Source organism: Chinchilla lanigera, unplaced genomic scaffold, assembly GCF_000276665.1.
Source record: "Chinchilla lanigera isolate Chin_1 unplaced genomic scaffold, ChiLan1.0 scaffold00037, whole genome shotgun sequence".
NCBI lineage: Eukaryota > Metazoa > Chordata > Mammalia > Rodentia > Chinchillidae > Chinchilla > Chinchilla lanigera.
In genome coordinates, this window is record NW_004955438.1 from 15021134 (window position 1) to 15032267 (window position 11134).

The window sequence follows — 11134 nt, forward strand, 5'->3', positions numbered from 1 at the left end:
TGTGTGTGTGTTTTGTTTTTTGAGACAGGATCTGAGCTATATGCCTGGGCCATTTGTGTGTGTGTGTGTGTGTGTGTGTGTGTGTGTGTGTGTGTTTGTGTGTGTGTTTTGTTTTTTGAGACAGGATCTGACTGTGGAGTCAAGCTAGCCTTAAACTCACTGTGTACCCCAGGTTGGCCTTGAGCTTGTAGAGGTCTTTCTGCCTTAACCTCCCATCCTGAGTTCAGGATTACAGGCATGCACTACCATGCCTGGCTAAGAGCTATACCCTGCTAAAAGCTACATCTTTTAAGGCTTATGATACATTTTGCCAATTACATTTTCTAAGAGTTTTTGTCAATTTTTAGGGTGATAACATTTCTCTTTGCATCCTTACCATTAGATGTAGTTAAAATATATATGCTTTATTAATAGGTTACATATGGGAATTTACCGCTTAATTTGCATTTCTTTGATTAGTAGGGAGCGTGAACAGTTTTCCCTGTTTGTTACTAGAAATGATATTACTGGGGGAAAGGATACATTGCATTTGTGATTTTGACAGATTTTGCTACGTTGCTTTCCATGAAGCTTTTGCCAGCTGATAATCTAGCAACGGAATATTAAAGTTATTTCCCTTGTAGAGTGGGGAAATGTAGTGTGTTATTCTGCTATTAAAATGTTGGATTTTGACAATCCGCTACATGGAAAATCCTATCTCAGGGCAATTTAAATGTAGAATTCTGTGACTGAGTAAAGCTAACCATTTTCTCATAGTATGTAAGGGCCATTTATATTTCCTTTTCTGACAACTGTTTCATTGCTGTGTATTGGTCTTTTGAAAAATCACTTTGTAGGGTCTTGAGATATTAGGTAGATTAGTCTTTTGTCTGTGATATGAATTATAAGAAATTTTTCCCAATTTGTCAATTATCTTAGTTTGCATAGGCTGTTACTTTGTTTTGTGCCATGTGGAAGTTTGATTTTGATGTTGTCAACTTTATCATTTTCTTCTACCAGAGCTTCTAGATTTTTAGTCACAGTATCCCTGTTTCTGAAATTACTAAAAAATTTACCTGTGTAGTTTTCTTCTGGAGTTTTTATGGTTTGGTTTTACATATAATTCTTTGATCTGTTAGAAATTCATTTCTGGCATATAAGGTAAAGTATGGATCCGATTTTTGCTTTCTTTCATCTGGTGCCACCTAGGTGTCTTGTACTAGTTTTAAAAGTAGTTTATCTGTAGATGTCCTAAAATGCTCAAGGTGTCAAGATTCTTTCTGGACAGCTACTCTCTTCCGTTGGTCAGTTTGGCCATTTATGCACCAGCACCACATTGCTTTTCATTTCTGGCATTTTATGATTTAATATCTTTATCACTTGTTCCCCTGTTCAGCATTTTCCTGGCTGTTCTCTGTTGCAGTTATTTCATAGTGGATCTTTATCTCATGCATGTCTTCTAACTGCCTCAGAAGAAACTATGGAGTTTTTTCGTATTATACTCTGCCACCATACTGAATTTTTACTGTTCGTCTTTATTTCTCATGTGCTTTGCCCACATTTCTAATATAGCTTCTAGTTTATTTACGTGGACTTATATTTTTAGCTGATACATAACATAATGATTGAAGCATAATAAAACATAATTTGAAAATTGTATTGCTAACAGTGTCAATCTTCATCTCATACATAGGGAATATAAACTTCAGCAGTGTCATTTTTGTTATTACATACTTGAGATTCATAAAGGAATGACCTGTTCTTCACTCCTGCTGGATAATACTTTCTGCGTTTTGTAGTCCTGCATTTTGTAGTTTATTTTGTTTGTTTTTTAGAGACAAGGTTTAACTATGTAGTCTACGCTGGCCTCAGACTCACAGTGATCCTCCTGCCTCGGCCTCCTAAGTGCTGGGATTATAAGCATGTGCCGCCTGGCCAAGCACCTGCTAACAGATTTCTGGGCCTGTGTTCACAGCATCATGCTGAAGTGTTAACTTCATCAGACCCACCCACATCTCTTCATTTATTCATTCAGTGTATAGTTAGCACGTATTGATAGTGTGTCCACCTTAGGGCAGGCCCTATTCTAGGTACCGAGATGGAAGAGAGAGCACTGAGTTAGCTTTTATGCTCACTCCACTTTGTAGGAATTCCACTATGTAGAAGATGATCTGTATCGAACAAAGAACACATTGCAAAGCAGAATTAAAGATCGAGAGGAAGAAATTCAAAAACTCAGGAATCAGGTAAGAATCTGCATTTACAACTTAAAGAAAAGATGTCAGTGTAAAGCTATATTTTTTAATGGAGGATACAGTAAGGTCTTTTCCTGTTTTCATCAAATTCTGTGTTATTTTTACATTGCTATAGAATTTTCTTTGTAAGCCATTTGTTTCTGCATTTGCTACACATTGTCTTTCGTTCACTCACTCCGTAATTGTACATTGTCCTTCCCTCCTTTATATTTAGGTTGATTTAATATATAGTGATTAACATTGAAATAATGTTCATAAAAATTTACAGATTCTTTAGTTTTAGTTAATGACCTAATTGGAACCATGAAGAGTCAAATAATTTTTAAGTTCTCAGACTTGAAGAGTAAAAGACTATAATTGAAAACATTTTATTTTGCCTTCATTTTTGTAAGACTTGGGAACAGCTGATTTGAAGATTCCTTCTTCCCTTGCCTGTAGTCCTGAAATGCTAACAAAGAGCAGCATGACTTCCTTGCAGAACATCAGAGAAATGAAAGCAGTAAAAACCACTGGCTGGCTTAACCCTTAGATAAGCATTTCTATATTTACAACATATTCATTGAGTGCCTATGGTGTCTAAAATATTTAAATATTTGTCTGAAGTTTTGTTTTGTTTTTGTTGCTGGGATTGAGTTGAAAGACTGAGCTACACCCTCAGCTTTGTACTAGTTTTGTAAATCAAGAATTAATCATAGAAGGATTTCTTTTAAAGATTGTTCATTTACCTAGAACAGAAAACAAAAAAAACTTTTATCTACTAGGAGGAAGTTAATTTGTACAATTTAAACAGAAATTAGCATCTTAAGACGTTACAGACATTCCAGAGTGAGTTAAGATTTATTCTGAGTGAATAAGAATGCTGCTTCTGCTTGCCTTATTATTACCCTTGGTCCTCCTAGGAGAACAATGTGTTGGTTAAAAAAAAACTAGTTGACAATTTGAGTGTTTTTTTATTCCTTAAAACTGCTGTATGAAAGTAGAAAAACGTTATTACTGAACTCCTATAAACGGAATCATACAGTACGGATACTTTTGTGCGAGCATTAAAAATGAAAGACTCACCCAAATTCTTCCACAGTTTTAAGTTCTGAGGGGGCTTGGAACTTGGGGAATGATAAACTGGAATCATTGTCCCCTTAGTAGATTTGTAAAGTTAACAATTAATTCGTGATAAAGCCACAGCTAAGCTGTGAAACCTAAAAGAAAGAATATGAGAATGTTTTTGCAACCTAGAGGAAGTTCTTAGGGTTTCTTAGGATATTAAAATTTTCTGCACATCAGAAGTTATCGGTACAAAAATGAAAGAAAGAAAGCCACAGACTGAGAGATTTGTAACACATATCTGACCAGGGATTTGTAGCCAGAATAATAATTCCTATTAATAAAAAGATGCATAATCAGTTTTTTAATGGACAAGAGACTTGGGTAGAGCCTTCCCTGAAGAAGTCGTAGGAGGGGTCAGATAAGCACAGGAACAGGTGCTCAGGTTGGCTAGCGCGGTCTGCTCCACACCCGCGAGCATGGCTGCAGGTAAAGTCCTGGCGGCCCGGTGTCGGGGAAGCCCTGGCACAGCTGCAAGTCTCTTCTGTTGCGGTGTAGCCGCTCGGGCAGCAGCATGGCTACAGTACAAAACCACAGTTTCTGGTCAGGTTCGCATTCATCTGACCCATGACTAGATAGTTACTCCATACCCATGAAGGTGTGTGTCCCCAAAAAGACGGGTACATGAACATTTATAATGTGGGTTCGTGAATAGTGAGAGGGGAAACAACCCAAATGTCCACCAACAGGTGAGTGGGTAAACAAGTTCCAAGCCCCTCAGAACTTAAAACTGTGGAAGAATTTGGGTGAGTCTTTCATTTTTAATGCTCGCACAAAAGTATCCGTACTGTATGATTCCGTTTATAGGAGTTCAGTAATAAGCAAAACCAAACAGTAGGAATAGAAAACAGGATAGTGATGGGTGATGGAAATACTGTTTGTTTTGTCTTGAGTCAGATAACTAGGAAATTGCAGGGCAGAGATGAAGACCTAAGCGTATGCACCAGAGCTGTGCAGTGGGAGGCATTGGGATCCAGTTGAGCAGTTAGAGCTGTGACTTACAAACACATGCTTTCAAGTGTTTTACTGTGGTACCACAGTGAAAAACGCAGTTTGTGTTGTGTCTCAGTACTCAGCGTGCATTTACACGTGCAAAACCAGGCACCTTTCACAAAAGAATACTCTTGTACCATGTGTTAGGTGAATATCCAAAAACATTCCGTTCAATTCCCCCATCAGCACTGGGGATTGAACCTAAGAAGTGCTCAGCTTCGTACCCAACCCTAGCACCCCTCGCCCTTTTGCAGAATTCTAAGCCAGGGTCTCACTGAGTTGCCTAACCTGGCCACAGTTCTAACTGCTCAACTGGAGTCCCAACCTGGCCTCAAACTTGCAGTCTTCCTGCCTCAGCCTACTGCGTAGTCAGGATTACAAGTGTGTGACACCACACCTGGATATTCTGTTATGTCGGGGTGGGGTACTGGGGACTGAACGCAGAGCCTTTGCACGGAGCTACATTCTCATTCCTTTTTTTTGTATCAGGGTCTTACTAAGTCGCCCAGGTTGGACTCAAACTTGCAGTCCTCCTCTTGGTGCACCATGCAGATTTGTGCCACCACTCGCCACTTCTGTTTCTTAAGTGCTGATTTTTGACCCATGAAAAGTATTTTGTGGCTTATGGTAATTTGAAAATCACATCTGTAGACACTGAAAGAATCGCCAGACTTTGGATTTAATGCTACAGCTTACCTGTGAAAATACAGCAAGGTGACTTCCATATTGTATGACTTTCATTTTACCTGATGATTTTATGAACACTGTGCCTTGCAGCTCACCAACAAAACACTAAGTAACAGCAGTCAGTCAGAGCTGGAAAGCCGGCTGCATCAGCTGACAGAGACCCTCATCCAGAAGCAGACCATGCTGGAGAGCCTGAGCACGGAGAAGAACTCGCTGGTCTTCCAGCTGGAGCGCCTCGAGCAGCAGATGAGCTCTGCGTGTGCGAGCACCAGCAACGGGTCCTCGATTAACATGTCTGCAGTTGACAGTGGCGAAGGTAACCCCAGAGCAAGTGTGGCAATCAAGCTAGATTTTGAAAAATTGCAAAAGGACCGTTTCTGTTTGAAAAGAAGCATCATCCAGTGGAAGACCTGATTGTCTTGCCCGTGAGACCTGGGCCACGTGTGTTAGCGTAATCACTAGTGAGATGCGTACTGTACCAGTTTCTCTCTGTCCCAGGGCCTGGACCTGGAGAAAGCAGCCTGGGAGTCGATAATTGAATGGAAGTGTTTGAGAGACTGAACAAGGTGATACCAGCAAGGCAGGTAGCTTAGCGGAGAGGAGCTGTTAGGAAATTTGAAGCAGAGTTTGTCTTACTGATCTTACACTAAATAATTACAGCAGTAACACTAGCACATAATTCACATATGTACAGCCATGCTCTACAATTTTAAGAGAGAAATCTGTAGATTCTAAGAACATATACTAAAAAAGAATAACATACGCATCAGTAAATTATTTTTAATCTTTGAACCAAATAAACCCTACAAATAGTTATTCAGCACATCTTTTAGTCTTTGACTTTTAAAATCTTTTAAATTGAGACGTGGTCTCACTGTGTAGTTCAGGTTGTCCTCAAACATGTGATACTTCTGCCTCCAACTCTCAAGTGCTGGGATAAAAAAAATTAGATACGTGTCACAAATGTGGGGTTGCAATTATACTCTAATTTAATTAGAGTGGTCAAGGGAGATCTCGTTGAAAAAAGCCATTTTATTAAAGTCCCAAAGGGGGAAGGACATAACTGTGAGGAGACCTAGAGGAGAAAGGTTCTGACAGGGAGACAGGTGGCACCGTGACACGGAAGTGTGCCTGGGTGTTTCAGGCACAGCAAGACCAGTGCAGCTAGAAGAGAGCAGGTGAACGCGGAGTAGTGTAGGACAAGTCCACAGCACGGGGCGGCTGTGCGCGCCTGGCCTATGGAAGGCGTTGCTCTGAAAATCAGAAGTCACTGAATGGCTCAGGAGTGTGACTGGGCAGACTTGCGTGTTATCAGGATGCTCTGGCTGCTGGGGCAAGAACATCCTCTGTCTGAGGATGTGATTCGGGGGTAGGGCGCTTGTCTAGCAGGCACGAGGCCCCAGGCTCAACCTCTGGCACTGCAAAAGGAAACAGTAGACTGCAGAAGACTAAGACTAGAGGCAGGGAGGTGGGGAGCCGTGCGTTAAGCCATGTGAGAGGTAGCAGTTTTGAAGAGTGGGACTGGGGAGTGTTTGGAGGACTTACGGAGCTGATGGAATTTGCTGGCAGACTGGCTGTGAAGTTTGAGGGAAAAGAGTGAAGGATTTTGGCCAGAGCAGAGGAAGAGTGGCAGCTTTCATGCCCTGGGCAGGGAGAGCATCAGGAGTGGGAGGTTGGCGGTGAGAGTGTGGAGTCAGAGTTCTGGTACTGGGCCTGCTGAGTGTTAGGCATTCATAAGACACGAGAGGGAAGTGCAGAGGCACTGGATGAGCTGAGGCGTGCGGAGCCCAAGTCCTCAGCCTGTGGGAGGCGGCGTCAGGAGCAGAGAGCCCGCTAACGCTGACTCTCGACAGCACTGGGCATTTGTAAACACTTTCATTTTTGCTAAAACAATTTTCTTCACTTTTATTTTTAAAAATTGTGCATATGGTAACTTAATGAATTTATCTGTCTTTATTGTTTCATCTACTTTGAGTGTAGTGGTTCGGAAGTTAGCATTGAGAATTTCTTCCATGTGTGCTGTATTTCCAACTGTAATTTGCAATGTAATGCTTAGGAAGTTGGCCTTGAGAATTTCTTCCATGTGATAATTTCTAACTATAATTGCAGTATACCTTAAATCTCCTCTCTTATTTAAATAGGCACACGTCTGCGAAATGTTCCTGTTCTTTTTAATGACTCAGAAACTAATCTGGCAGGAATGTATGGAAAAGTTCGCAAAGCTGCAAGTTCCATTGACCAGTTTAGGTAAGTGGTACCAGGCAGGACAAGTGACGACCATCAGCTATTTTATAGTATCTAGTGGCTACGAGCACAAAGTATCCTGTGCAGCAGAGCTGATAAAGTGACATTTTCATTATACCTTGAGTGATATTTCAGTGTCGTGCAATAGGTTCAAGAGGTCTGACGGTGCTGGCACTTCATTAAAGATAATTAAGCCTGACCATTTTCTTTTCTCTGCAATAAACACTATTAAAAGGAAACTCAAGGGGCTGGGGATTTAGCTCAGCGGCACAGCACCTGCCTGGCAAGCGTGAGGTCGTGAGTTCGATCCCCAGTACCTGAAAAAAACGCATAAAAAAATAAAAAAGAAAAAGAAACTCATTAAGTCTCAATGTGAAAGCCTCTATCTTATGTGAAAGTATCCATTGTGTTTTATCATAGTACTTTATCATGTTATTAGAAAAAATGATACTAATATAAGTGAACAATATTCATTTTAATGTATTCATATATATCACATAAATAACATCTAGAATTTATGTTATATATTTATATAAGATTTCTGTAATAGAAAACATTTTAATAGTTTACATAAAGCCTTGATAAAGTTCACATCAAAGGAACCAGTTACACCCTTTTTCCTCTTAATGTTTATTAAATACATTTTAATGAATTGTTGCATGACAGTCTTTTCTTACCTGTGTCCTAGTAGAGCTATAGTATTAAAAGTAAGAATGATATACTAAAATTCCTGAACCCATGGGACTAGAATGGGATGTGTTTATCTCCAAATTAACAATGTATTTCAGTTCTCTATTTGTTCAGTATACAGTTTTTATAGAACCTATGCAATATGTTGTGCTAGTGGCAATAAAGGAAGCAGAGGTGTGTATTTGCCTGTGCTCGTGTCCATCTTGGTTGGTAAAGACTATTGCAAAGAGGCACGAGCATCAGGGCCTGGGCATCATACTGTTCGCATACCTACTTCCTCAAGTGTCTGCTGGGTTTTCTGTGGCTCTGTCTGTTAGTAACTGTGGCCATGGAATTTCAAGAAATACCTTATATTGAAGTGTAACAGCCACACCTAAATAATGATGAAGTGTTTACTGTGACATTTCTTTATGACATCTCTGTGAGAAGTGGTTTTATGATATCTTTTAACAACCTATAAAGCATCAGTCTTCCATGGTGGCCACATGAATAGTATAAAGGGGTGAAATTTTAAAGATAACATTAAATATTAACACAGAAAGATTGGTTGCAAGTGTAATTTTCTTCTCTCTTTCTTCCCCATCTGTTTGCACAGTATTCGTCTGGGAATTTTTCTCCGAAGATATCCCATAGCACGAGTGTTTGTAATTATATATATGGTGAGTAAACTTGCATGAAAAATAATGCTGCATTTGATTTTGAACTCATTTTTTTCAGCTGCAGATCTTACTGGTATTTTAGTAGTTTTGGAAGAGGATAAAATTCATTTTTATAATTTTTTCATTTTTGTTTTTGTTTTATAATTTGTTTTTAAAAGATTATAAGTTAACAATTCATTATGTCTAGAATAAAAATTTCTCAAAGGCTCTGCCTACAAATATAACTAACTTTAATGCTGTTCAATATTACCTCCATTTTTAAGCTCTTCTAGTAAAAACAGTACAAAGCAATTGCTTTCATTTTTATTTTGGCGTTGTAAACTTGCTGTAGCTATTTTCGTGTGTGTGGCTTTACTTCCTGACCTGTTTTCTTCCAGATGTCTTAGCGTTAGTACAGCAGTCTCAGAAGTGCAGGCTGCTCTTTCATGTGTCCCTGTGCCTCCAGCGCACTCGCTGTACTGAGCGGGTGTGTCTCACAGAGGCTGGGCCTCAGAGCGGCTGGACTGTTCTCTTGAGAAGAAATAAAAACCCACTCAGAGAGAAATTTCTTGATCCTCTAGAGGGGAGAACTATTCCTCTAAATGGAAAGTTTTTAAGAAGGGAACGGGAAGAACAACAACAAAAAAAGGATAGCATCAGAAAAGATGCAGAATATGCCCAACAGATGTAGAATATGCCCAACAGGCTGACTTCGCAGGTGCTGGAACTGCAGCACTGAGAGCTGCATAGGTTTAGCAACTCGTGTTACTGAGCTGACGGAGCTGTTTGCTCATGTGTCCCCTCATTGTTCATCCAGGACACAGAAACTGAGCTCCCACTGTGTTTCACACTCAGTGCGCCCCACAGGGAATGCAGAGACAGAAGCCCTGGGTGCTGCCCCTGGTGCACTGCACGGGGCCCTTCAGGAAAGGTGGACTTACCAGCTAATCCATAAATTGCTCTTTTTTTTTAGGCTTTGCTTCACCTCTGGGTCATGATCGTTCTGTTGACTTATTCACCAGAAATGCACCACGATCAGCCATACAGCAAATGAACTGAACCAGTTGTTTCAGTGATTGGTTGTCTTTTTTGGACCTGGGATCTGCAAAAAGGCCATTTTCCTAGAACTGCTAAGAAGGGTGCACAGGATTATTTTATCACTACAAGCTTTTAACTTTTTAAGTTATTGTATAAGTTCTCTGCTACCTAAATCTTCCTCTTACTTCCTTCAGATGGTAGGAGTTTCTAAAACAAACAATAATTTAACAAGCCCAGCTCTGCTTTTTTCTGAGTTCAGTGGTCCTAATATATATAAAGAGGTACAGGAGTTGTTCACTTCTGTACAGATGTTCCTGTATTAGGTGACACTGATTATGGATTATAATCAGGGAAACTAATTGTATTAGTGGTAAAAAAATAAAAAGTTTTCTTTTTTGATAATTCAGTCTGCTTTTGTATTTTCCTATATTTAACTTTGTGAATGGAGATTTACTTTTTACATGTTAAAGGCTAGACTGGTGTAAATCTTTCTTGTATAATACATAAATAAAATTGACCGTTCGTTTTTCTTTTTTAAATAATGGCTTTTCATCCCCATCAAACAAGACCTTTCCAGGTGGACCTCAGTGAGTGGAGCCAGGGATAACAGCCAAGTCGCTCAGAAGTGATTGAAGAGGTTTGCAGCTGCTCTTGGTGGGAGCCCGTGCCTCCCGTCTGCGTCCCCTGCCTTCCTTTGATTCCCGCTCACACACCATTGTCTCCTTTTCCCCAGCCATACCTTGGGTTAGTTACTGTTTGTGGCATTCACCAAACAAATCTGTTTTGGCAACCTGTCCATTTTAGTACACTCTAGTGCAAAAACATTATAATAGAGTTAACCTTTGAACTTTTAAGTCCAATATAATGCCTGTTTTGACTTTGCTTTCCATCTTATGTCTCAATTCTTAAATTGTTCTGTCACGGTCCTGGGGGTTTCTTCCTGTGTAATGAATAGACGTATGTGGATCTTGGGCTTTGTTAAGGGGTAGTCTTTCGGTGGGGGATGTCTTTTTATTTTTATTTTTTTTCCAGTATTGTGGATTGAACCCCGGATGCCTTTGCACTGAGCTACATCCCCAGTCCATTTATTTGTTTGTTTATATTTTGAGACATGTTCTAAGTTCCTCAGACCCGGCTCAAACTTAGAATTCTGCGTCAGCCTCCAGAGTGCTGGGCTTACAGGTAAGTGGCTTCATGTCTGGCTTCACGAGGGATGTTTCTGATGCAGTCACTTGGTGCCTAACTGCAAACCTGACCCGTGTTTGTTCCTAACAATGCCGCTGTCGTGGCTTTAAACCATATAAACCCTATAAATCCTTCAAAAGTTCTCTCCCCCTATGGAGATACGTGTTTATTTTTCATCACGAAAAAAGTCATGTTAGGTGTGTTTAGGTTTTTCTTTTTCAACTTAACAGTAAAAAGGCAGAAAATTCTATATTATATAAAAGTAAGTACTGTCCTAAGGGGCTGGCATAGAGGCACAGTGGTAAATCTGTATAGGGTTTGTGC

The 11134-nt window shown here is 40.0% G+C and overlaps 1 protein-coding gene across 1 annotated transcript in view; it reads left to right on the forward strand.

Moving 5' to 3' along the window:
* Window positions 1-10164, forward strand: part of Golga5 (golgin A5) — a 38588-nt gene extending 28424 nt beyond the window's left edge. Inside the window, exons 9-13 of the mRNA XM_005390333.2 lie at window positions 2127-2225; window positions 5106-5331; window positions 7157-7262; window positions 8545-8608; window positions 9561-10164. Coding sequence (XP_005390390.1) covers window positions 2127-2225; window positions 5106-5331; window positions 7157-7262; window positions 8545-8608; window positions 9561-9641 — 576 coding nt within the window. The 3' untranslated portion in view covers window positions 9642-10164. The remainder of the gene's footprint in view (window positions 1-2126; window positions 2226-5105; window positions 5332-7156; window positions 7263-8544; window positions 8609-9560) is intronic.
* Window positions 10165-11134: the final 970 nt, after the last annotated feature.